Source organism: Fundulus heteroclitus, unplaced genomic scaffold (genome assembly GCF_011125445.2).
Source record: "Fundulus heteroclitus isolate FHET01 unplaced genomic scaffold, MU-UCD_Fhet_4.1 scaffold_121, whole genome shotgun sequence".
Classification (NCBI taxonomy): domain Eukaryota; kingdom Metazoa; phylum Chordata; class Actinopteri; order Cyprinodontiformes; family Fundulidae; genus Fundulus; species Fundulus heteroclitus.
Window position 1 is genome coordinate 324,955 of NW_023396533.1, and position 27,774 is coordinate 352,728.

The 27,774-nt window shown below is 44.7% G+C and overlaps 1 protein-coding gene across 2 annotated transcripts in view; it reads left to right on the top strand.

Annotated features, from left to right (window-relative positions):
• LOC105920858 (cell migration inducing hyaluronidase 1) overlaps positions 1 to 27,774 on the top strand; it is a 470,202-nt gene that overhangs the window by 186,231 nt on the left and 256,197 nt on the right. For both annotated transcript variants that reach the window (XM_036128814.1, XM_036128815.1), the window contains exons 7-9: positions 14,135 to 14,205; positions 15,630 to 15,725; positions 25,905 to 26,026. In XM_036128814.1, the coding sequence (XP_035984707.1) occupies positions 14,135 to 14,205; positions 15,630 to 15,725; positions 25,905 to 26,026 (289 nt within the window). The remainder of the gene's footprint in view (positions 1 to 14,134; positions 14,206 to 15,629; positions 15,726 to 25,904; positions 26,027 to 27,774) is intronic.

Below are 27,774 nucleotides of genomic sequence, written 5' to 3' on the forward strand. Positions count from 1 at the left end.
TCACCTGCTCTCTTCTCCATATATACCCCGCACAGACTAGCTGCCAGTGCTAGATTGTCTCAAGCTATTCCGTGCGAGCCTTCCAGCGTTCTGTTCTGCCTACCTGTTTATTCGATCCGACCCGTGCCAGCCCTCTGTTTTCGAACCTGCCTGTCCCTTGGTCTGTTTTTGCCTGCCAGCCGGAATTCCTGATTAATCTCTGGATTTTTCAGCCTGCTCACCCTGGACTGCCTGCCTGTTGCCTAAACCCCGCTCGTCTGTGATTACTGAGCTTGCCTTTACCCTGCTGACCATTAGCTACTGAACTCGGACCGGACCTGGATGAAGCCTCTGGATTTCCCTGTCGGAACCCTTTCTGGATTTCTGCCTTCCTGATCTCGGACCCTGGACCGTCACTGGAAAATCGTCTCTGAAAAGCCCCTTACGAACCCCACCGCCTCACAAGCAAGCGGACTTCGGCTCCCGCCCAGCTCTCCTGCTCCCCAGTAGTCGTTCCTGGCTCTGCTACCCCAACTTCAGGTTAGTGCTCCAGTAACCCACATTGCTTCTTGTGAGCCACTACTGTGCGCTAACCTGTTGTCTTTGCCCCAGGAGTTCGTCAGACCAGACGAGAACCTTGGCGTAGAGAGAAACCGTGACTACTTCCTGCTTTGCAATAAATTCTTTAAACATCACTGACCTGTGTGGCTTGAATCTGGGTTCAGAAACCAGTCTGTAACAGCAAAATCTAGCCATAAGAGATGGATCCATCGTCAGAAGGTCAGTGGCGGGCAGGAGTAGAAAAATCCATTTCCGAACTCGAGGCCGGGGTAGCGGAGATCCTATCTCACCTCCGCGGGCAAGCAACCCCAAACACGGCACTTCCGCCTGCGTCATCTCCTGTTGCTCCACGACGCACGGTGACGTCAGCCCTCCCCGAGCCGCGTCTCACTCCACCAGAGTTTTTCAGAGGCAATCCCGATCAGTGCAGAGCTTTTGTCACACAATGTGAAATATGTTTTGAGTTACAGCCCTCTTCCTTCCCCACAGATCGATCCAAGGTTGCATATATTATTTCTTTGTTGGCTGGTAAAGCAAGACTATGGGGAACTTCTCAATGGCAGAATGACTCTCACATCTGTTATTCATTCCAAGACTTCTCTGGAGAACTTGTTCGTGTTTTTAGTCCTGTTTTGCCCTGTTGAGAATCAACCAGGGGCCTTTTGTCCCTCAGACAAGAAGAAAGAACTGTTTCTGAGTACATTGTTGATTTTCATTTGCTATCTTCAGAGAGCAGTTGGAACGAGCACGCCCTGATGGATGTGTTTATCACGGGCTTAAACGAAAAGATAAAGGAAGAGCTGGCGACTCGGGACTATCCTAAGTCTCTGAAGGAACTAGAGGATCTTGCAACCAGAATTGACTTTCGCCTCATGGAGCAGCGTAGGGAGCGTCGTTCAGCCCCTTCGTTTCGTCCATTACCATCCTCCCCAGCTCCAGCAGTTTCTCCTGCAACCATTTTGCCCGATCCAGAACCCATGCAATTGGGCAGGTCAAGCTTAACTAAGGAGGAGCGCCTGCATAGACAGCGGCAGGGCCTTTGCTTGTACTGTGGGGGGAAGGGTCACCTGATTCGATCCTGTTCGGTAAAAGGGCAGGCTCAGTAGAGCCGAGGAGATCTCTACTGAGCCATACAAAGCTCTCAGCCTCCTCTGATCTCCTCTTACCTGCCATTTTAACTGTTTCTGCCAGGCCTCACAACGTTTCTGTCCTAGTTGATTCGGGGGCGGATACCGAATTTATGGACGAAGGGTTGGCCAGGAGGCTGGGCATAAATCTTCTTCCAGGCCCGTCACCTCATAGCGTCCTCGCGCTGGATGGCCATGAACTTAACCAGTCACGACTCGTCACGGAACCTGTGGAGCTTCTGATTGGAGGTAATCACAGAGAAATGCTCACATTTATGATCATTGATTCTCCACAGATCCCGGTGGTTTTGGGCGTCACCTGGCTCAGGAGACATAACCCTCTTATTGACTGGCGAAGGCTGGAGGTTACTGGTTGGGCCCCCTCCTGCTCAGCATCCTGTCTACGGTCAGCCCAACCTTCCCTTACCCCTGAGACTGAGATGGAGAACTACCCAGATCTATCGAAGGTGCCCCCTGAGTACCATGATCTGAGAGAGGTTTTTAACAAAGCCAAAGCCACGAGTCTGCCGCCCCACAGACCTTATGACTGCTGCATCGACCTGCTACCTGGTAGTACTCCCCCTAGGGGTCACCTTTATTCTCTGTCCACTCCTGAATCAGAGGCCATGCAGAAATACATTGGTGATGCTCTGAGGGCAGGCATAATCCGTCCATCTTCCTCTCCAGCAGGCGCAGGTTTCTTCTTTGTGGGAAAGAAAGACGGTTCCCTCCGCCCTTGCATCGATTACCGGGGACTTAATGACATTTCGGTCAAGAACCGGTATCCCATACCCCTCATGAACTCCGCCTTTGACCAGATACAGGACGCCAAGATCTTTACCAAATTGGACTTACGAAACACTTACCATTTGGTTCAGATAAGGGAGGGGGATGAGTGGAAGACCGCCTTCAACACCCCAACAGGCCATTATGAGTATTTAGTTATGCCTTTTGGTCTCACCAATGCCCCGGCAGTTTTTCAAAACCTCATTAATGAGGTTCTCAGGGACATGGTTGGGCAGTTTGTTTTTGTTTATTTGGATGATATCCTCATTTATTCCCAAGATCTTTCGACCCACAGACAGCATGTTCGTTCTGTTCTGCTTCGCCTCCTCCAAAATCAATTGTTCGTAAAAGCAGAGAAGTGTGATTTTCATGTTACCTCCCTTTCATTTCTGGGGTTTATGCTGTCTCCAGGCCAGATCTCCGTGGACCCAGCAAACGTTCGATCGGTCTGTGAGTGGCCCAAGCCGACCGACCGGAAGCAGTTGCAGAGGTTTCTGGGGTTCGCAAATTTCTACCGCCGATTCATCCGTAACTTCAGTCAGATCGCCTCCCCCCTTCATGCCTTGACCTCAAGTAAAGTGAGGTTCGCATCGAGTGACTTGGCTGATGAGGCGTTCAGGCAACTCAAGGCTCTGTTTATCTCAGCCCCAGTCCTCGTATCTCCCGACCCAGAGAGACAGTTTGTGGTGGAAGTGGATGCCTCTTCTTCAGGGGTAGGAGCTGTGCTCAGTCAGAGGGCCAAGGATGGACGGATGCACCCATGCGCTTTTTTCTCCAGAAGGTCGTCACCTGCAGAGCGGAACTATGATGTAGGCAACCGAGAGCTCCTGGCAGTTAAGTTGGCTCTAGAAGAGTGGAGACATTGGTTAGAGGGATCCAAGCTCCCTTTCCTTGTCTGAACAAATCACAGGAATTTAGAATATCTGAAGACAGCTAAAAGATTAAACCCTCGACAAGCAAGGTGGGCCCTCTTCTTTAGCCACTTTAATTTTTCCCTATCTTACAGACCCGGGTCCAAGAATACTAAGCCCGACGCCCTGTCCCGGATGTTTGAGGTTGATGAGGAGGGTACCGAGCAGGCATCTGAATACATTCTTCCAGACACGGTAAGATGTGCCACGACCTGCCTCGACCTGGAGAGAGAAATCAGGAGCTCCCTAAAGGGAGTGAGCGTTCCAGAGGCCTGCCCCGAGAACAGACTTTTTGTTCCAGACTCTCTAAGAAGCAAGGTCCTCGAGTTATGTCATAGCTCTCGCCTATACTGCCACCCTGGCATCACCAAGACCCTTAACCTAGCTCACCCTCAGTTCTGGTGGCCCACACTAACCAAAGATGTCAGGGAGTTTGTTTCCGCCTGTGCTCAGTGCTGTCAGGCAAAGGTTTCCCGTCGACCTCCCTCCGGCTTGTTACGCCCCTTGCCAGTACCCCCCCCGGCTGTGGTCCAGTTTGTCAATGGACTTTGTTACAGGCCTGCCTGTGTCAGAGGGTAATTCAGTCATCCTCACCATAGTGGATCGTTTTTCTAAGATGGTCCACTTGGTTCCCCTTCCCAAACTCCCCTCAGCAAAGGAGATGGGGTTCATCCTGGCTAAGGAGGTTTTCCGTCTTCATGGCCTACCGGCCGACATAGTCTCAGACCGGGGTCCCCAGTTTGTTGCCCGTTATTGACAAGAGTTCTGGTCCTTGTTGGGGATTTCTGTGAATCTCTCCTCGGGTTTCCACCCTCAAACCGACGGGCAGACTGAGAGGTTAAATCAGGAGGTCGAGGCTAAGCTCCGCATTATCTGTGATTCTGACCCGTCTAAGTGGGCTCTGAATCTGCCCTGGGTGGAGTATGCAATGAACTCCGTTCCTTCCAGCTCTACAGGGCTCTCTCCCTTCTATGTGGTTTATGGGTTCCAGCAGCCTGTCTTTTCCATCGAAGAGAGGGAGTCCAGGGTTACTTCCGCCCGTTTGTCAGCTCTCAGGTGCCAGCGAGCATGGAGAAGAGCTTGGAAGGCCCTTCTCACTTCCTCTCAAATGCAGGCTCTGGCCGCCAATCGTCGGTGGACCCCAGCTCCTCGTTACCAGCCGGGGGATAGAGTTTGGCTCTCCACCAAGGACCTTCCCCTTAAGGTGGAGAGCAGAAAGCTCGCACCGCAGTTCATCGGGCCTTTCCCTGTCCTGAAGGTGGTGAACCCGGTGGCGGTCCGTCTCCGCCTGCCTGCTTCTATGAAGGTCCATCCCACCTTCCATGTCTCCAGAATCAAGCCTGTCAGGACCTCTAGTCTGGCTCCCGCCCCCAAACCCCCACCACCCACCCGACTTGTCGACGGGTCGCCCGCATATACTGTGAGGCGCATTCTAAGGTCTCGGAGATGGGGTCGAGGCACCCAGTATCTGATTGACTGGGAGGGCTACGGGCCAGAGGAACACCAGTGGGTTCCCTCCCGCCTCGTTTTGGACAAATCCCTCATCAGGGATTTCCACAGGACTCATCCCAACCAACCTAGGGCATCTGGGATCCGCCCTCGAGAGGGGGGCTCTGTGACAATCTATGCACTGGCGCTGTCCTGATCCTCGTTTCTACACACCTGCTCTACCCCTCCCTCTCTGCAATTAGTCATCACTGGATTCACCTGCTCTCTTCTCCATGTATACCCCGCACAGACTAGCTGCCAGTGCTAGATTGTCTCAAGCTATTCCGTGCGAGCCTTCCAACGTTCTGTTCTGCCTACCTGTTTATTCGATCCGACCCGTGCCAGCCCTCTATTTTCAAACCTGCCTGTCCCTTGGTCTGTTTTTGCCTGCCAGCCGGAATTCATGATTAATCTCTGGATTTTTCAGCCTGCTCACCCTGGACTGCCTGCCTGTTGCCTGAACCCCGCTCGTCTGTGATTACTGAGCTTGCCTTTACCCTGCTGACCATTAGCTACTGAACTCGGACCGGACCTGGATAAAGCCTCTGGATTTCCCTGTCGGAACCCTTTCTGGATTTCTGCCTTCCTGATCTCGGACCCTGGACCGTCACTGGACAATCGTCTCTGAAAAGCCCCTTATGAACCCCGCCGCCTCACAAGCAAGCGGACTTCGGCTTCCGCCCAGCTCTCCTGCTCCCCAGTAGTCGTTCCTGGCTCTGCTACCCCGACTTCAGGTTAGTGCTCCAGTAACCCACGTTGCTTCTTGTGAGCCACTACTGTGCGCTAACCTGTTGTCTTTGCCCCAGGAGTTCGTCAGACCAGACGAGAACCTTGGCGTAGAGAGAAACCGTGACTACTTCCTGCTTTGCAATAAATTCTTTAAACGTCACTGTCCTGTGTGGCTTGAATCTGGGTCCAGAAACCAGTCCGTAACACTTGGAAGTGATCATTATCCTATTCTGGTTAAATTGAAAAATTTTAAAGTAGTAGTTGAAGAAAATTGGTATCCTAAATGGAGAATCAGGGAAGCTAATTGGGCAAAGTATAAGAAGATAGCAAGTGACAAACTTATGGAGATTATGCCAAATTCAAGAAAGAATATTGAAGAATTAAATTAAATGATTACAAATATAATATGTGAATCTGCAGAAAAGGCCATTGGCAAATCTACTGGATTAAAGAAAAAGAAGAAGCTATTGAAGTTAGGAATAAAGCATTTAAAAGGTTAAAATTAAATCATTCATTTGATAATTTAATATTATACAAAAAAGCACAGTCTACAGTTAAGAGAGTAGTTAAATGATCAAAAAAGAATTATTGGAGAAGTTTTTGTAGTACAATCGGAACAGAAGTTAAAGTAAATGAGATCTGGGGAATGATTAGAGAGGGATTTTTCTTTACCTATAATTAAAGATAATGAGTGTGAAGCTATAACAAACAAGGAAAAAGCAGAGATGTTTGCATGTAGTTACATATAGTTTCATACAGGGGATCCTGTTAGGAACTTCTGAATAAACTGTAAACGAAACGTTGCTGTTCTACTGGCCAGGTGGACAAGGCCCTGGCCCCACTCCTCTCTTGGTAAAAACAAAATAGATGGTGGCACCCAAAGTCGACCGTTCCAAAAAAAGTTGACCACCTCTGATTGTATTTTTACAAGTAAACCAGATGGTGGGTCTAAAACTGACAACTTGTGCCACAGCTGTGATGCAATAAGATTGTTTGAAACCAGCACCCTGCCCCTATAGGACATTTGGGAGTGCAACCACTTCCATTTTGGAACTTGTTTTTAATTTTTTGTTCAATGTCTTCCCAGTTCTTACAATATCTTTACTGCCTAAAAACATACCAAGATATTTAAAACCATCTTTCTTCCATAAAAGACCTCGAGGGAGAACTGGGAGCTCAGCAGACCACTCGCCGACGGCCAAGGCTTTGCTCTTTCCCCAGTTCACCCTCGCAGCAGACAATGCAGAAAACTTTTCTGTGATCTTGGTTAAAACAGTGACATCATGCTGATCTTTTATAAAAACAACAACATCGTCAGCGTAGGCAGATATAACCATATTGCTCCTAAAACCAGGTAAAACCAGACCATAAACACACAAACGTAGTTTCTGAAGGAGAGGTTCCAAGGAGAGTGTGTAGAGCATCCCCGAGAGAGCGCAGCCCTGTCAAACGCCTCTACACACCCTAAAAGGAGCACACAGGCTACCGTTGAACTTCAGCACGCTCTCAATGTCACTGTACAGCACCTGGATCTTGGCATTGAGACCATGGCTGAACCCAAACCCCCTCATGGTTTTCCAGAGGAAGCCGTGTTCAACACGGTCAAATGCCTTTTCTTGATCTAGTGCGATCGAGGCCGTATTCAAACCCAGTGAACCAGAGACCTCCAAAACATCCCGAATTAGGTAGATGTTATCTACCATGGACCTGCCGGGGACGCAATAGGTCTGGTCCCGGTGGATGACCTGCTCCTTCCCAGCCGAGTGGCCAGAACCTTGGAGAGGATCTTGTAGTCAGTGCAGAGGAGGGACACAGGGCGTCAGTTCTTGATGTCCTGGAGGTTCCCCTTTTTTTGGCAGCAGGGTGACGACCGCCCTGCTGCAGGACAAGGGGAGTGAACCAGTGTGCAGACTTTCATTATAGACGTCTAGCAGGTCTTGTGCCAGAAGGTCCCAGTAGGCCTTGTAGAATTCGACCATGAGTCCATCAATTCCCGGGGACCTCTGGCCCTGCATGCTGAGGAGGGCTGTGTGGAGCTCCTGAAGCCCCAGCGGGCGCTCCAGCTTAGTATTGCTCTCCTCAGAGACCTGGGGTAGTTCATTGCAGGACTCCCTAAACAGTTCCTCGTTCTCTTTGTATTCGCTGTGGAATAGAGAACGGTAAAACTCCACAGCCCTCCTCCTGATCTGCCCTGCTTCACTCAGTTGCTGCCGTGTGTCTGACAGCAAAGGGTGGATCTGCTTCCTCTGCCCGTGCTTCCTCTCCAAGCTGAAGAAGAAGCTAGAGGGAGCATCCATCTCCGTGATGTTCTGGATCCGGGACCTGACTAATGTGCCTTGGACTTTATTTTCCAGCAGGTTTGCTAAAACTAGCCTTTTAGATTTGAGAGCTTCAACGTGCTCTCGATTTCCTGTGGATTCACAAAGTTGTTCTAATTCCACAATATTCATCTCCAGATCTCTTATAGATCTGGTAATGTTGTGAGTAACATTGAGAGTGTGCTGCTGACTCAGCAGTTTTATTTGAACTTTTCCATGGTCCCACCACTGTCTCAAACCAGACTTTCTTTGTCTAAAACCAGTCAAAAAATAACTTAAAATCTTGCTAAAACCCTGATCATAAGTTAAAGCTGAGGTAAAATGCCAGTAAGCGCTTCTAGGTAAAATGTTTCTGATAAAAACACTACCTAAAAGCAGCAAGTGATCTGTAAAAGCCACCGGTAAAATCTGACAGGTTTTAAACACGTTAAAATGGTGTTTAAAACAATAAAAACGATCAAGACGAGCTAAAGAGATTCTGTTTTCCTTAATGTGGGACCACGTGTACTGGCTGGAGCCTGCATGCATCCTCCTCCATACATCCACCAGGCCATGAGATGAGACCAGCTGCCTCAGAGCATGTTTGGCCGCTGGGTGCGGCTCTGCATGATTACGATCTAAAAAATAGTTTTCAGTACAATTAAAATCCCCACCTATAAATCCTCAGGCCCACAATCACCCAACCTTTCCCCAATTTGTTCAAAAAACGCTTTTTCTCTGCATTGGTGATGGGAGCATAAATATTAATAAAAACTATGCTAAAATGATCAAACTTTGCTTTGACTAAAAGACACCTCCCCTGAATAACGTGTTCAACTTCTGTAGAGTTTGGGGTGAAAGCTTTAGAGAAGAGAAAGCCCACCCCTGCACTCTGGGAGGTGCCGTGGCTTAAAATGACCCCCCCCCCCTCCACTCTCTACCCCAGTCTGCTTCAGTTACATGATCACTATGAGTTTCTTGTAAATAAATTACATCAATTCTTTTTTGGTTCAATGTTTGGTAAATTAAAGAACGTTTTTCAGCCTCCCTCGCCTTGTTAAGATTCAATGATGCTATTTTAAAAGAATCCATATTGGGTAAGAAGCTAAAACCATCACACCAAAAAAAACTATAAAAAACAATTATAAAATTCTACTGTGCATTATTTTACTCAAAATTGTTTTCTTGCTCTTGACATTATTTTCTTTAGCCTAAAAACTTGTATCTGTAAAACCTGATGCCTCCTTGTTCCTAATGTGATATCTTGCAGAGAAATAAAATAATATCAAATCAGGAAAATAACTTTCAATTTTTACTCCTCTCAATCCTTTAGTCTGTTGTAAAAAAAGTTCTGTAACATTCTGCAGGGTACCTAGGTTCTTTCATACTAGTTTGTGACACAGATGCCTCACTGGTGTCCGACACCTCCCTCCTCTCTGCAGCCTGCCTGCTAACCTGAACAGCAGCCACCACATTCCTCCTCTTGCTGCGCCTTTTAGTAGGAGCCTCCAGCTCCATCAACTGCTCCCCCTTACCTTTCTCCTCCAAAAAAGCAACCACAGGCTCCTCCACACTCCCCTCCCCTCCATCAGCCAACATCTCACCTTTACCTCCCTGATCTTCACACACACCAGTCACCTCACCACCAGTCTCACCCTCCTGCTTTCCACACACACCATCCTGCTCCATCTCACCCTGATTCTCCACCTCCTCCACCAAACACCACCGTGCTGCCCTCACTCAACACACAATCACTGTTTTTAGATCAGTTCTTTCCTCCACTAAACTCCCCTGCTGATCTCCAGCGACCGGAGCCGACGCCACGGCTACGCTGGAGTTCCCCGCAGCGCCAGACTCCTCCACCGCGGCAGGTGCTCCAGCCTCGCCGGACACACCCACCTTCTCCCCGGCTGCTGCAGGCTGCTGCTCCACCGCGTCTGACGGGGCTGATCCTGCGTGGTTTGGGCACATTTTTATCAAATGTCCCTCCCCTCCGCAACCAAAGCACTTCATGCTTGAAGATGTCGCAAACAAGATATAATAAAAATCATCAATTCTAACCTTAAAGCACAGGTTGAGTTCATCGTCACGCTTGTTTAAAATCATATAGAGCTGTCTCCTGTATGAAACTACATGTTTTAACAAAGGCGACTTACACCCTGACAAGATCTTTCTAATTGGGGAAATTACTTTTCCATGGCAAGACAGCTCTTTGATGAGGAACTCATCACTGACGAAGGGAGGGACATTTGATAAAATAACCTTTGTAGCAGGCTGCATGAGCGGCAACACCTGCAGGAACGAGCCGTTTAGGGAAATGCCCGATTCGACCAACAGGTGTGCCTGCTCCACCTTCTCCACAAACAAAACCACGGCTCCGTTCATGCGGGCCGCACACCATGACCAATAATTTCCCCCACAGCCAAAAAAACTTCCTCCACGCTGCACGGAGACCCGGCACCCACCTTGATGCCGTTCTTTCATGTCAGCGTGGAGAAGACACCAGAACCACCACCCACCACCATGGCGTTCAAGACGCCGACCTGCCGCCGGAACACCAAAACCCACCAAAAAAACCTAAAGCATAAAAAACAACACCAATATTCACAATATTTACATACACCCTGTGAAAGATAGAAAAAAGTTAGAAAAAACACTCAAACAGATTCAACTCACGCTCCCTCCCTTCTCCTTCACTCACACTCCTCCCACATAGAAGAAGAAGAAGATGATGATGATGATGAAGAAGAAGAAACCCAAACTAAAACTAGACTAATACTAAGACCATAACTCAAATCATGACAGGGAGTATGTTTTCAGAGATCCTGCTGGCACATGATTAGTGGATTATTGGCTGGTTTAGAATGCCCAGGGGAAATTATTTTCAAACAAACCCCATAATTACACAGGGAAACCAGGAGAAACCTGGTTTTTGTCATGAATGGAGACAGAGGACCCAGTATTCAGCCAGACAAGCAGAATAATGTTTATTTCTAACAGGCAGCGGGTCTGAAACCGGGACGACAGAGGCAGGCAGGAAAACTGAAAGGGAAACCAGAGCCAGTAATGCAACAAACAGTCCTGGGTCAAACTGGATGATCAGATGTGCAAGAGTGTCCAGAGCAAAATCCAGAAGCAGAGTCAGAGGACGGATCTAAGATCGGCAACAGACAGACTTAATATACAGAACGGGAACAGGCGAGCTCAATAAGTCCAAGAACAGAATCAGGTCGGGTAACACAGGTTGGCAGTCAGAATCAGGCAGGCAAAACAGGTTTACAGGGAACAGGCTGGCTCAGATAATCACAGCCAAATTGGGTCAGGATCAACAGGCAATCAGAACAGACTATGCAGGATAATATGCAGCTTCCCCCGATTACCCCGTATGTTCCTAACAGAGCACTTCGCTCTCAGACTGCAGGTCTGCTGGTGGTTCCTAGAGTCTCTAAAAATAGAATGGGAGGCAGATCCTTTAGCTATCAGGCTCCTCTCCTGTGGAACCAACTCCCAGATTTGGTCCGTGAGGCAGACACCCTGTCTACTTTTAAGACTAATCTTCAAACTTTCCTTTGTGACAAAGCTTATAGTTAGAGTGGCTCATGTTACCCTGAGCTACCTCTATAGTTATGCTGCTATAGGCTTAGGCTACTGGAGGACATCAGGGTCTATTTTTCTCACTCCACTGAGTTCTACTGTTCTCCAGTTTTGCATTGCTTGTCGTCATTTCAGCTTTTAACTTTTTGTTATCTCTCTTTTTTCTTCATAAGAGGTACACCTGGTCTGGCATTCTGTTAGCTGTGACATCATCCAGGGAAGACAGATCACCCGCTATTACCATCTAATGTAGAACAGATTACTGGATCAATGTGTGCTTCTGTGCTTTTTTGTCTATCTTGTTGTGTCTCTGCGCTGTCTTCTCTAACCCCCAGTCGGTCGAGGCAGATGACCATTCACAATGAGCCTGGTTCTGCTGGAGGTTTTTCCTTCCCGTTAATGGGGAGTTTTTCTTTCCACTGTTGCTTCATGCTTCCTCAGTATCAGGGATTGCTGCCAAGCCATGGACAATGCAGACGACTCTCCCTGTGGCTGAGAATGGAGGAGGGAGACCCATCTTTTTTCTTTGGCTTTTGGCACAATCTGAGAGGTTTCACTTTGTTTTATTGTGTCTGTATACTAATATGTATTTTATATTCGATCCTTTCTATTTTATAATTGCATTGTATTTTATGATTTTGTACAGCACTTTGGTCCTGTTGGTGTATAAATTTCTTCCTAAATAAAGTTGGTATGGTATGGTATGGAGGGAGGCAGGTATAAATAGAGCAGTGACCAGGTGAACAGAGTAGGAAACTAATTACTAGGAACAGGTGGAACTAATTAGAGGAAGGGTGGTGACTGGAAGTAAACTGAAGCTGATTGGATGGTGACTGGTAAAGGGGAGTGACAGGCAAACAGATAGGATGGTGACTGAGCTAACTGAATAATAACTGGCTGGTGAAAACAGGCTAACTAAAGCAGTGTCAGAACAAATCAACACAAACTAAAACAGAACCTAAACCTATGACAGAATCTAAAACTAAGACTCAAACTCAAACTGACATTTTTAGGTTCTAACTATGCCGCTTTCTTTGCAACTGGAGCTTTTCAGAGGGAGCTGACTGACAGGTCGGGTATTTTATAGTCATCCCTGAGCCATCCCAAGCCAGGGGCCCGTTCTTCGTACGTTGCTTAAAACATCCGAGATCAAATGAGACATTCAAGATGATTTCATCCGGCTAATCATGATCCGGGTAATTGGGTTCATCGAACACACCTGTTGTATATGATTAGTATGGCTGGATTGAGTTATCTGAGATGAGTGCGCGTTCATGCGTTTGTTTAAAAGGGGAAATGTATCGATAGTAGAGACAATGATCAGCAGCGCTGCTATTGGCTGGTCAGCATGGCCAAAGAACGCCCACAGTTTTTCTCCCAAGCAGAACACAAGCTTTTAATGGAAGGTTATGCCGAATTTGAGTCATTAATTAAAACACCTCAAAATCTGTTAAAGCCAGGAGAGAGGGCTGGCAAAAAGTAGCAGACAAATTAATGCGTAAATACTGTCCATGGTAGATGTTTCTATCACTTTCTACAGTATGAATTTTTGCATTTTAATAATTTCATATTTACTTTGTTCTTTTATATCAGAACCTCCACGGGACCCACTTGAACATGGGGACAAGTAAAAGTGAAATACAAGAATATTCTACAAAATGGTAGCCTTTAATTATTAAACTTTATTTTAAAAAGGCACTTGTTATGTCAAGAGATCAAAATTTTGGTGTCATTCCTTAGACACTGGAAGTAAAGGACGCATGCAAACTGGGAATTTTAACAAAAAAAATTTCTTTATCTAGAAAATAATTAAGTTCTTCCTTTTCCAAGTCATACACAGTTTACACCGTAAAACTGTCTTGCTCCGTGTCTAGATAATCCATCCACAGTTTTTTCTAATACAATATACAGCTTGACAGGAAGCAAGCCTTTCAAAGTAAAACTTAACTTCACAATAAAATGGCCTGAACAAATCTTTTTACTGAATATGATAAAAATAAAAAGCAAACCATCATACAAATAACTTAAATATTTTTCTATTTATGGCTCTAACACCACTTTTTACTCTTAAAAGCCATTGTTAAATGATGTGTTTGTCTGTTTATAACAGCCACCAAACAGCGCGACAGGTGGTAACAGCGACCACCTGTCGTGCTGCGCTAAAGGATCCTTTCTATTGCACAATAAGCAATTAATTCGAAAAACTCTGCAAATTATTCTTGCACCTACCGCAACATGTTGCTGTCGTAAAAATGGACATGGCTACATCAGACTTCTCTATCTCATCAGCTTATACAGCTGCGATCTAATCCTGTTTACATGAGATAAGCCGGCTCGCGAGCAGGTTTAAGCTGGTGCACATGTTGCTATGACAGCAAGTCCAAGATGAGTTTCGAAGAACCGAACAATCCAAGATCATGCCAAATCATACCAAACAATCAAATCCAGCTAAATGAGTTAGCGACGTACGAAGAACGGGCCCGAGGTGTATGGGACAGTCTCAACCACATTGTGTGTGTCAGCAGACATACCGTACCCCCTTGTCTTCACGTGAATGTATTTTCTAATTTTGTCTCATATCCATTATTTTTTCAAGTCTTCTAATTTTTACTTCAATATCAAATTTCATTCCTCTGTTTGGGTTATTTCTTCTTCTTTATAGAGATGCCTGGACCTTTATCATTAAAAAAGGCCATCCTTCTTCTGCTGTGGAGGATCACACAGTCTATAAAGGTAGGAATCAATTTTAAATGTGGGCCTCGTTTCAATAGTACACATACAAAGTGACAGAAAATGAATGATACATTTTAATGTCAGTATTTACAATACAAATATATTTTACCAAAAAAGACTGTTACCTAAAAATTTGTCAAATGTTCGTAGAACCATATTGTGTTTAACATTTTTGATATAAATGTATATTTATAGTGAGCTGTGGCCTCGTGGTTAGAGCACTGGTCTACATTATTTGATTTTTACGGGGGAGTGGTGTCATAGTGTTTGGAGCATTGTCCTTTTGTCCTAGAGGTTCTGGATTCAACTCCCACAGACTCCCACTCTGGGTCAGTCTGCCACATCCTTAGTTCCCTGGGCACTGCACAGTATATTAAGTAACATAGGTAGGTGTGTGTGTGTGTGTGTGTGTCTGTTGTTGCGGCGGCGGCAGGTGTAGAGAGGGGGCCCAAAAATACTTTGTTGTCCCGAGCCCTAGAAAAGCTGTCAACTGGCCTGTCTGTAAGCGCATGTATCCAAGCACCTGTAGGTGTTTGTGAGAGTGTGCTTCTACATGTAAGGTTTATGCATAAGAAAAATGCTCAATAGTGGTTGTGAGGAGGAGAACAGAACCCGAGATGCCCGAAAGGGCCCCCACAGAGCACAAGAGTCCAAGAAGGACCAACACCTCCCCCTTTCCAGAGAACAGCAGAGGAGTGCCCCAGGAAATCCCCCAGCAGCCACAGTGCTGATGGCCCCAGGGGCTGCAGCAGTGAGTCCAGGATCACCCCCAGTGGGGCTCCGACAGAACCAGGGAGCCAGAGGCCAATTAACTGCTCTATACAGAACCCCCTAGATTTACAACTACAGTTAAGGAGTATTAAATATTTGGGTATTACTATGTTGCCTAACACTGCAGCAAGTTTCCCCCTGCACTCTCCCGGGAGACCTGCCTGTCAACAGGATTAAAATTGGCTCATAATCCTGATGAATTGACTGCACAGATTAATTTTGGAGGTGTACTTTCTCACCTAAAAAACATTTTAAAACAACTTTTTGTGACAACTTAAGGGTATAAAATCAATAGGTTTTGTAAACGCCTCTTCTCCTTGTTGTGGACAGTTTTTCTTTCTGCATGCAACTCCACCCCCTCAAAAAGCCCCGGGAAAGCAGTACTGGGCTGCATGAGGGGCCAAAGGCCCCAGGAAAGTGAAGTTAGCCAGGTAAATGTATATGGAAACGCTACGTGGGATTTAAAAAGCCCCAGGCTTTTCAGTGGCAAGGGGAAAGGATCTATAGGGTATCTTTGTTAGTATTATTGTTTTTGCTGCTAATCTTGATACTTTTGTTCGCATAAGGAGACTAATAAATGCATACAAAAACACAATAAACAACGGATTATTTCCATGCCTAATGGTATGTCCATAATTTTTGTGTTCTGCCAGGAACTAAAGCTTCATCAAAGGCACAGAGCTCTTTTAATTTTCAGTCAAGTTCTGGAGAGTACTTTACCATCACCAGCAGCAGCCAATGGATACAAGGTAATTTCTCATCCTCCAGCCAACAGCAGCTTGCTGTACCACAAGAAAAAGTACCGCTGGAAAAATGTGCTTTTTATCCCTTTTTTCAGGATTTACATACTACAAAAACAACAACAGACTGGGGAAGATTTTGGTGCAGAGGTTATTGTTAAAGTTACTGCTCAGGGTCTATGTGGGATATATGAAATTTAACACATGCTGGCCAATCCTAGTGTAAGAGAGTTTGGTGTTGATAAATCTGGTGGCTGAAATCACCCCTTTTTATTCAGAAGTTTTAATGAACTCACAGATGATGCAATATTCTATACTGAATCAGATCCTGGTCAGACCTTTGTGATTCGAGCCGGCGACAGCTTCCAGAAATGACAGCCATTTCTCCTTTGTACCTGCTCCAGGGGATTCTGCATGGCTTCTCTGTTGCCACTGCACTTGGCACTGTCCTTGTATCGGGCCTATGAAGTCAGCAACGTGACGGATCAGAAGTGCTCGATAGGCATTTGTGGAAAAGCTCTGCACAGCTTGCAAAGGGGTGTGGTTCTTAGATGCTCTTAGCTGTAGGAAGCGGCCTCACTCTAGCTCGGGTCAGTTTTTCCTGCAGAGGCTGGTAAAAATCGCAAGCAGCTAGTTTCTGTTGAGGCTGGTCGCCTGCTTCAATGCCCGATTTAGCAGAAAATAGACTATACTTAACTTTGGTCCCACTTTGAAGAAATGTTAAGTAAATCCAGTAAATGGACAAACAACATCTCCCTGATGATGCCTGCTGCTGTGGCAGACGGTGGGAAAGAGCACGATTTGAGTCAGGAGGAAAGTTTTTGTAAGTCTCAGGAGGTGTCCTGCTGTGAGGGCAGTTGTAGGAAGGTCCTACCGTCTCATTTTGTCATTGCTGTAAGCCTCCTCCTTTTACAGGGCTGTCCTAAAGAGGATTAGTCCTAGAGTTTGGCACACGTGTAAGAATTAAGAAAGTTCATTGTCACCATGTGTTACCATCACGCCCACTGACAGGGGGGGACAAACGGGTCAATTGTCCCGGGCCCAGGACAGAGGGGGGGGGCTCAAAACTGACACTCTGACCATTAAAATACAGGCAGAAGTAATTTTTCAGAAAATATTTGTGTGAAAAATATTTAATATTAGAGTAACTAAATATATAGTTGAAGCCGTGCGCTCTGACTCCAGCAGCTTCACCAAAGTCTCCCCGTCTGTGTCACCGCACTTTGCTGTTCCCCCTCCCCTCTCGTACATGGCTCAGCGGCGCCAGCCAATCAGCACGCAGGCTCAGCCTGGTCCGCCTGCTCAGCTCTATCTCTCCACTCAACACACAAACAACCACGCTGCTGCTGCTCAGACTCGGAAAGAGAGACCGTAGGAGCGGAAAAACATGAAGAGGGAAAGAGGGGCTCTACTTTAATACCGTAAATTAAATCAAGCTGTATGTTTTCTAAAAAGCCGGTTAAATTCAGTGGAAACAATAAATTTATATAAGCACGTAAGGATGAAAGATATAGGAGGTGGATTAGGAAGAAAAAAAACAGTGAACATAAAATTATTTTTATTATTATTATTAGTAGTAGTATTAATATTGTTATTATTTAAATGTAATAATAAAATAAGAATCTTAAGACCCAAAAGGTCAACAGTTTTGGAGGAGGAGCTTGTGTTCTGCTTGGGAGGCACATAGTCTGACATACTGAGATTGGACAGAATGACTGATTGGAGAAACATGTAGGACACATCTGCATTATAGCATGATCTTCCTCACCAATGCGATGAATAGAACACTGATATCACATTGGGCACGCCCCTGAATGGGTGTACACAATGTGTCCTACTTAATTCTGTGTGAGGAATGAACGGGGCACATACACAACAATGCCAGTCGCATTGTTGTGTATGTGAGCCCAGTACTAAAGCTGTAAACATCCCTCTGTGTTTTAGATTAAATATGGTAAAATATAGTTTCGGTTTCAAGAGTCTTTTTATTACTACAGAAGTCTACAATAGAAACACCACATTATTCAGGAAAAGAACCTGTGATCAATTATTTAATAATAATAATAATAATAATAATAATAATAATAATAATAATAATAATAATAATTGAACTTTATAGATCTCACAATGGAGAAATTCACTTCTGCATCTTAACCCATCCCCTTGGGGAGCAATGGGCTGCCACTGTGCAGCGCCTGGGGAGCAATCGGGATTTAAGGGTCTTGCTCAGGGACCCAGAGTGCAGGCTGTGAGGATCGAACCGGGTACTTGCAACCTTTTCAGAGCACAAGCGCACTGCTCTAACCACTAGGCCAAAATTCTCAAAGTCTGCATATTACATATTACATACTTCTACATATTATTTTAGATTACTAGAGTTCAACACTGCTATTAAGAGTAAATCATTTTGAATTAGGACTGATTTAACAGGCTGATTCATTTCAATTAAATTTTATATATATAGCGGCAATTTATGAAACATGTCATGTCAAGGCACTTTCCAAAGTCAAATTCAATCAGATTATACAGATTGGGTCATTGCTTCATTTCTCATATCTTTGTTACTTTTAAATTTTTTAGCTTTTGTTTCTTGATCAAAGTTTACTGTTGCTTCAAATTTGATGTGAAATGATGGTTTGTTACATTTTATCTACCACAGTAAAAACCTCCATAGGTTCATTTTGTTTCTCTCCCTGTCAGCTGCTACTGAGGGGCGCCGCTGCCCACAGCTGCTTTGAGTGCGCTGATGGGAAAGATGGAACAGAGTGAAGTTCTTTTTTTTTCATTTGCTCAATGGAGCTTAGATTTGCTTCAGCACTAACTGCAAATGAAATGGTGAGTAAAAACTAGTGATGGTGAGATGTAGCGCATTGAACCACTTGAGCCAACTGGTTTGAAAAAGGGTTCATTTCTTGGAGCTTCATGTGCACACGAAACCACCTACTGGCCAGGTGTATAATCACAGCCAGCTGTATCTTAACACGTGTGATGCATTGATTTTTTTGTCTATTATGGCTGTTGGGAATGACTTCACAAAAGGTGTTGAACAAAATCATTTGTCTACATAAATTATGTATACACATATGTGTTTAATAAAATATAGTTTGAATGTATTCTCTGTGTGTAATTATTCCCAAAATAGTAGTGTCATGTGATATGTCATGGTGTGTAATAATCAGACCTCTCAACTTTGATCAAAAGTTAAGAGTGAGATGATGCTAATTTTGGGGGGGGATTATGGTCAAAATTTCCCCTCAGCAGCAACACTGAAGCACACAGAGGTTCCCGCTGCGTCTTTACACACGATCCAGCTGCTGATGTCTCCCTCCTTTCAGCTCAATGCACTTCCAGACTGTTACAGTTTATAACATTCTTATCACCTTTCACAGCGACAGGTTTCTCAGTCAGTCGCCGCGCTGACCAGACAAATTTTTATTGCTCTCGTCAGTGCGCTCTGGGCGGTGAGGTGGGTGGATTTTACCCCCGTTGGTGCGCTGCGTGCGACAGATAAACAGTGGGGAAAATGCATAACTAAATACTGTAAAGGGCTCCTATAAAGGGAACAGAGGTACTGACAGGTCTGAGATGAAGCCCCTGATGTTACACGTTCTTTAAAATTACCCTTAAAAGTGCGCACCTGAATTAAAGCACGAGGCAGCAAGCCCACCGAAGCGGCACTGATTCTATGTTGTTAAAAATAAAAGGGCCCGCATGTGGCGCAGCGGGTAGCGCGACCCATATACAGAGGCCTTAGTCCTCGACGCAGTCGACCCGGGTTCGAATCCAATCTGCGGTCCTTTGCCGAATGTCTCTCCCCCTCTTCTACCCCCCTTCCTGTCAGCCTACTTTCAGAAAAAGCGAGCCACTAGAGCCGCAAAAAAACAAACAAACAAACAAAAAAATTAAATAAAAGACCATGTCCATTGCGTGGACATCGGGGGCAGTTCCCCTGGATTGGCAGACTGGGGTGGTCCCCCTATTTAAAAAGGGGGGACCGGAGGGTGTGTTCCAACTACAGAGGAATCACACTCTTAAGCCTCCCTGGTAAGGTCTATTCAGGGGTTCTGGAAAGGAGGGTCCGTCGGATAGTCGAATCTCAGATTCAGGAAGAGCAGTGTGGTTTTCGTCCTGGCCGTGGAACACTGGACCAGCTCTATACCCTCAGCAGGATTCTTGAGGGGGCATGGGAGTTTGCCCAACCAGTCTACATGTGCTTTGTGGATCTGGAGAAGGCATTCGACCGTGTCCCCCGGGGGATCCTGTGGGGGGTACTCCGGGAGTATGGAGTACCGGACCCTTTAATAAGGGCTGTCAGGTCTCTGTACGACGGGTGTCAGAGTCTGGTCCGCATTGCCGGCAGTAAGTCGGACTCGTTTCCGGTGAGAGTTGGACTCCGCCAAGGTTGCCCTTTGTCACCGATTCTGTTCATAACTTTTATGGACAGAATTTCTAGGCGCAGCCAAGGTGTTGAGGGGATCCGTTTTGGTGGCCTTAGGATTGCGTCTCTGCTATTCGCGGATGACGTGGTCCTATTGGCTTCATCAGGGCGTGATCTACAGCTCTCACTGGAGCGGTTCGCAGCCGAGTGCAGAGCGGCCGGGATGAAGATCAGTGCCTCCAAATCCGAGACCATGGTCTTGAACCGGAAAAGGGTAGAGTGCCTACTCTGGGTTGGGGAGGATGTCCTGCCCCTAGTGGAGGAGTTCAAGTATCTTGGGGTCTTGTTCACGAATGAGGGGAAGATGGAGCGGGAGATCGACAGGCGGATTGGTGCAGCGTCTGCTGTGAAGCGGGCGCTGTACCGATCCATTGTGGTGAAGAGAGAGCTGAGCCAAAAGGCGAAGCTCTCGATTTACCGGTCGATCTACGTTCCTACCCTCATCTATGGTCACGAGCTTTGGGTCGTGACCGAAAGAACGAGATCCCGCATACAAGCGGCTGAAATGAGTTTTCTCCGTAGTGTGTCTGGGCTCTCCCTTAGAGATAGGGTGAGGAGCTCAGTCATCCGGGGAGGACTCGGAGTAGAGCCGCTGCTCCTCCACGTCGAGAGGAGCCAGTTGAGGTGGCTCGGGCATCTGGTCAGGATGCCTCCTGGACGCCTCCCTGGTGAGGTGTTCCGGGCACGTCCCACCGGGAGGTCTCCCGGCTGGCCTGGGAACGCCTTGGGATTCCTCCTGAGGAGCTGGCCCAAGTGGCTGGGGAGAGGGACGTCTGGGCCTCCCTACTGAAGCTGCTACCCCCGCGACCCGACCCCGGATAAGCGGAAGAAGACGGACGGACGGACGGACGGAAAAGACCATGAAACATAGCTAGTAACTCTCCTATTGACTTTAACTGGCACACGTTGCTACCGATGTGAGGACATTAAACGTAGTGATTCGCGTTTTAAATGGTGAACGGTGAAAAAAGCACCTGCTCCAAGGGAAAGGAGGAGGGGGAGAGGAGCAAGCGCTGAGGCACAGAAATACGGTGCATGTAGTTAAAAAATGCAGAATTAATAAAAACGAAACTTATAAACAGACCAAGTGGCGTTTTAAACTGCATTTGGTTAGCAGAACTGTTTTATGATCCAGGGTGCAGCCATAACTGGTTCTGAATGAACCGGTCATCTGGCAAAATCTGAGCCACTTCCCGAAGCAGTCACGTGGTACAGCCGGGTAGCGAGGCTTCGGACGTCATCGTTTTCGGCTCCTCCCCTAAATGAAGCAAGCCTCGATACGCGCTTTACGGAAACGCCCCCTCCATTACTCGACACACGCCTCGAAGCCTCGGCACATCACGTAACATCACTAGTAAAAACCTCCAAAAAAATTTTTTTCTGTTTTTCTCCTTGTCAGCCGCTACTGAGAGACACTCACAGCTCCTCTGAGCATGCCAGGTAGGAGAGGACAGGAGGGGGGGACAAAGACAAGTTGTCTCCTTGAATTTTAGAGAAACAAACAGCTAAAACAAAAAAAAATTATAGGGTTCCAACTACAGTACAGACTAGGTCTGAAAAGTATTGATTTATGTCTTGATTCAGGTTATTGTTTTGTGTTTGTTGGACTACTTGATCATTCTCCACTTCACGCTCTTCTCAGTCACCTCTCAGCCACCACTCAGTAACATAATCAGCTCCACCTGCTGCTGCCACTAATTATCATCAAGTCATTCCATCTGGTACTCCTGTCTCACTCAACCACTCCCTGCCAGAAAGTCTTTTCTTGTCTTGCTACCTGCATGTGATTGTGTTGCTCAGCCTACTGATCCCTTAAACCTGTTCTCACCCTGCCCTCGCTAGTTGGCTTAACTACTGTTTGTGTGCACCTCCTGGTTCAGGTTGTTCCTAGGATTCTGTTCCAATATGCTCATGCTGGGGACACATTGGCTTCTTCTGGTAAAGTCTGTCACTGCCTACATCATCTGGTCAAGTTGGTCTCTGCCTGCATCATTTTGTCAAGCCTGTTTCTGTCAACATCACCTGTTTGGCCTGCCTCTGTTGTTTCCTGCCATCATCAGTTATTCATGCCTACCTGTCATGTACATCATCTAAAATAAATCTGTTAAAGTAAGCACTACCTCCGTTTCCAGCTTGAATATCAAGTTCCAACGTACAATCATTACAGAAGCATGTGTGTAGATCACGCATAAAAATATAATGGCTTACCAAGCTGTTTTGCATTGATAATTTACAATTTCTCTGGTGCATGATGCGTGTGGGCAGAAGCTCGGCACTGGGTGCACTTAAGAAAAAACTTTAGGTGCACCAGTGCTCCAAGAGCAAAAAGTTGGTCTAAAGCCCTGTAAATGAGTAGGCCAAATAAAATGTAGGATCGAAATGTATTAAGGACCCAAATTGATAAAATACCACGTTTCCCCTTGTGGACCAATGTGGCTAATACATGATTTTCAGTGAGACTGGGTTGCTGTAAAAATTGTACCATTGCGTGAGGACATTCCCAACATTGTGATTATCAAATTTTTGCAGAACATTATAAAAATCTGAAAAGAAAACTTTATTTAAAGTAAACCTGAAAAGGAAGACGCTGGAAGTCTATGATAATCCAACAACACCCTGATACCTCAAGTAACAAAAGGATCAATTTGAAGACAGTCAGTTATAAAAAAGGGCCAAATGTGTTTTGTAGTTGGAAAAAGGTCATGAGTTTGGTATAATCATTAAAAAATCTGGCATAATTTTGATACCGTTTCTGTTCCAGGTTCCGGCTACAAACAAATTCACTCCAGTGAATCACTTATCACTTATAGTTGGTATAATGTAGAGTTGAAATCAAAAATACCCCACTCAGCCTTGATAGAAATTGTATTAATGTGTATGACAATAAATTACAAAACACCATGCTGAACATCAAAAAATTTATTGAACATAGTTATTGCAGTTTTCAAACTAATACAGTAACACAGCTCTTAGAGAAGCATTTGCTCAAGCTGCTGATACGGTTCAAGTCATATACTATTGACATGTTCTCAAAATAAACTGGTTGTCCTCTTGATGAAAAAATTATAATTCAACTTTACATGAGCCTACATTTTATATCTGCAGGCTACAGTTTGCTTGGGGACATGTCCTTATTATCTGACAGCTTCACACAGCATTAAAGTCCAAATTGAAATTGAACACAAAAAGTAATACAATAACCGTGTTATTTCAATTACTGGTCAACCACAAGTAAAAAGGCAAGGCAAGGCAGATTTATTTATATAGCACAATTCAGTACAAAGACGATGCAAAGTGCTTTACATGATTAAAATGTAGCAAAATAAAAGCAAGTAGGAATAAAATGTAGATAGAAAATAGAATAAAAGCAAGTAGGGATAGAATGTAGAAACAAAGAAGAACATTAAAAACAGTAGAACAGTTTAACTAGAACAGTCAAAGGAAATTTTAAACAGATGTGTTTTTAATCTTGATTTAAAAGAACTCAGTCTTTCCGCACTTTTACAGTTTTCTGGAGGTTTGTTCCAGATAAGCGGAGCATAGGAACTAAATGCTGCTTCTCCTTGTTTAGTTCTGGTTCTAGGTATGCAGAGTAGGCTGGAGCCAGAAGACCTGAGTGGTCTGGAAAGTTGATACACTGATAACAAGTCTGTAGTGTATTTAGGTGGTAAGCCATTTAGGGATTTATAGACTAACAGAAGTATTTTAAAGTCTATTCTCTCAGATACAGGGAGCCAGTGAAGGGACTTTAGAACTGGGGTTATGTGCTCATAACCCCAGTTCTAAAGTCCCTTCAGCTGTCTGATCAACTTTTTAGGCAGACCTGTGAAAAGACCGTTGCAGTAATCAATTCTACTAAATATAAACGCATGGATTCATTTTTCCAGATCCTTCTGAGACATTAGTCCTTTAATCCTGGAAATGTTCCTCAGGTGATAGAAAGCCAACCTTGCAATTGTCTCTAGATGCTTTTGGAAGTTCAGGTCTGTGTCCACTTTATTATCTGAGTCAAATCAGACTCAGATAATAGTCCCTTTGGCTAAATGAGTCACTGGAAATTATGCTTTCAAAGGTAACAGAAAAGTGATCAGATAGGGCAACATCAGTTACATTGACCTGTGAAATCTTTAGACCTTTAGTGATGATCAAGTCTAAAATATGTCCCTATTTGTGTGTTGGCTGTTTAACATGTTGTAATGTTCTGAGTTCTGTTATGGTTTATGTTAGTTTTAGTTTTCCTTCTGAGTACGGGTGAGTCTCCTCCTGTGAATTCTGTATGTTGGTTTGCTTTTTGGATTTTGACCCCTGTTTCTCCAGAAACCTGAGCCACTCCGTCCTGTCTGTTCCTGCCTTGTCTGCCCTGCTCATTGGTTTATTTTTTGTCCCATCTTTTTGTTCTACATTATGTTTGGATTTTTCCCCTGTTTTTTGAGTTGGTGATTAAAGAGCTTTTTTTTTTAAAGAAACCTCTGCTGGTCTGGCTGAATTCTGGGTCCTTTTCCTCTGAACATTACACATGTTGAGTTAAACCAAAGTTTCTAAGTGTGTCACACAGTTCTTTTGCACTTCTGTCTTCAGGGTTGTCGACGTGAAAGTTGAAGTCTCCCACAATAATTAAACAGTCATAATCAACACATATCACAGACAAGAGGTCACTAAAATCCTTAAAAAAGTTTGATGTGGACTTAGGAGGCCTGTAAACATTCAGAAACATAGTTTGTACTGGGCTCTTTACCTGGAGAGCCAGATGTTCAAAAGAGTAGAATTTTCCCAAAAACACGTTTTTACACCTTAGTGGATAATTAAGCAATGTTGCTACTTCTCCACCTTTCCTTTGCTGTCTGCTCTCACAAAGAAAATTGTAGTTTGGAGGTGTAACTTCTTAATTAGATTCATGTAACCATGTTTCTGTTAAAAACATTACATCAAGATAATTGTCAATAATGAAGTCATTAATTAAAAGGGATTATCCTGACAGAGATCTAATGTTTAATAAACCCAGTTAATATTACCTTGTGGTTGATGATGTCTCTGTGGCAGGTTGCATCTGACAGTTTATGACTTTCAAGTATTTGTTCCTGTTTATCCTTTTGTTTTTCTTTTTTCTGCCATGTATCATCACAGATATTCCATAAATAAAACACATTTTCTTTACCTGTTTAACAATAAATTACCACACAATATTTTAGTGAATAAATCTTCATTTTTGAGGGAAAGGGATCTATAAATGATCTTAGATTTCTTTTAGGTTTGCCTTATTATAATAAACTCATGCATTCATTTACAACCCGTGTAGGGAAAGTTAAATGCATTTTATGTTCAAGTCTATTTTCAGCTACAAGAACAGGACTTGGTTAATTCTTTCTTTTTAAATGTTTGCCATGTTTAGGCAAGTTTACCAAATAAATTAAATGCTGATTTGTGTTCACCTGGGGTGCTTTTTTGAGTCAACGTAGCTGGATATTTGTGGTATATTTACTGTAAAATTAAAAGGAAAATAAAAAGCATTTTTACAAGGATTATAAGGATAAGTTTTTATGTTGTTCCTAAGATTTCGGTTTTAAGATTTCAATATGTCATGCCTCAACCTGCATGAGATGTCTGTGTTCGGGGGCTAAATGTGTACTTTTCTTGAATTGTGGTCGAAAGCCACAAAAATCAGTCCAGGGGCCCCAGGCTGTACTTTGGACACCTTTGCCCTAGAACTGAACACATGGACAACTAATTTTAAATATGCATGTATTCTACAGAGGCAGAGTGGTCTGGCTGGTTTAATAGGGATGATCAAAGGGGATCTGGAGACTGGGAAAAACTGAATGATCTTCGCAAAGATTATCCAGACCAACTGTGTAGCAGTCCTTTGGACATCCAGGTAAGTTTTTACTATTCATATCATATTTTCATGCATTTGTGTTTAATATTAGGTAGGTCAAGCAATTACTATTTTCTTCTGTTGAAGGCATTAATAAATACATATGTTGGTTTCACTTTTTTCTGTTTTTCTGTAAAGTTAAAAATTCAAAAGAATGTTTCATCAATTTCTGGTCCTGACTTCCAGTAGTGAGAGGAAGCTTTGGCTGCCGCTTCTCACTCCATGCAAAACGTCAGACACAATCAAACTACTCACTATTTCTGGACTGTGCTCTGCTTTGGTCACCTCCTTATTGCTTGTCACGGTGTTTCATCATCCTGTTTTGACCACCATCAAGCTAGCTTGCGGTGGTGCTTTCAGTTCAAGTAGCGGACTACAGTCTGGTCACTGGCTGGAGTGTGCCCTGGAATATCTTGGCTGTAATGTGGCTGCTATTCTTGGCTTCTCTGACCGCCTCTCTGCAGCCACTGTCATCTCCGGTCCCGACCATGGCTCTTCGATTCAACTCTGCACAGCTCCTCAGTCTCAACCACCGCACACTGCCCTCGCTAGACATCACAACAACTCTGAAACAACTCTCTCTACTCGATCGACACCCCTACATCTACCGTGGCTCTGGACGTAAACTTATCCACAACTTCTCCACTGAAAACTCCATTCCGTTATTCTGGACTGAACACAGCTTTCTCCCCCTTGGACACCGGCACAACAACATCTGCATACGTAATCTGCATACTCGTCACATGACTCAATCTACCCTCCTTTCTTTCATCACTTTTGCCACATGGACTTCACAACAAAAGCCCCTCAAGACAGCAGTCTTCAATACAAGGTCACTAAATAACAAAAGCTTGCTACTCAATGAGGGTATACCTGACAATAAACTGGACTTACTCTGTCTCACTAAAAGGTGGCTCAAATCCATGGACTACCTTGCACTAAATCAGACCACACCACCTGGATACTTTTATTTTGATAACCCCCATTTGGAACGTGGAGGTGGAAGCATTGCTGTAATACATCGCAGCGTCCTCTCACTCCGCCCTATCTCCATCCCGGTTGCATCTTCTTTTGAACATCTTGCCTTCAGATTACCCGGTTCCCGGTCACTCACTGCTGCTGCCTGCTGTCATCTACCGCCTCCCTAAACCATGTCCCTCATTTATTTCAGATTTCACAGATTTTGTCACACAACCATCCTCCATCTCTCCCTCTGTACTGCTTCTTGGTGACTCCCCCTCAGCCGAATTACCATCTGATTTCTGTGATATCTTAAACTGTCTCCAGCTCACACAGCATGTCACTTCACCCACTCATACACACAAACGCATAGTCTCCTTACTCCGTAACTTCCGTGAAGCTGTGTTGATTAGGTCTCAAAATAGTTAAATCAAAATCCAAATACACATAATAATAAAGTTTAAAAAATAAAATAAAAATCATTTCCCAATAAGTGTCAGGGTTTGTTTACTGAAGAACTCAGGAAGCGCACACAGGACTAAAGTTTAAGAGTTTTACTTAAAGGAAGTGAGCTGGATGGCGGAAGATGAAGACCGGAGGTTCAGTGAGTCATATATATATATATATATATATATATATATATATAAATCTTGGGGGTGCGTCAACCCGGCTGGGACATGGAAGGGGGTGCGCGGCTAAAAAAAGTTTGGAAACCCCTGCTATAGCTAGTATCACTGCTATGAACTACAAAATTGGCCACAGACCAAATTCAGCAATGCATTATAATA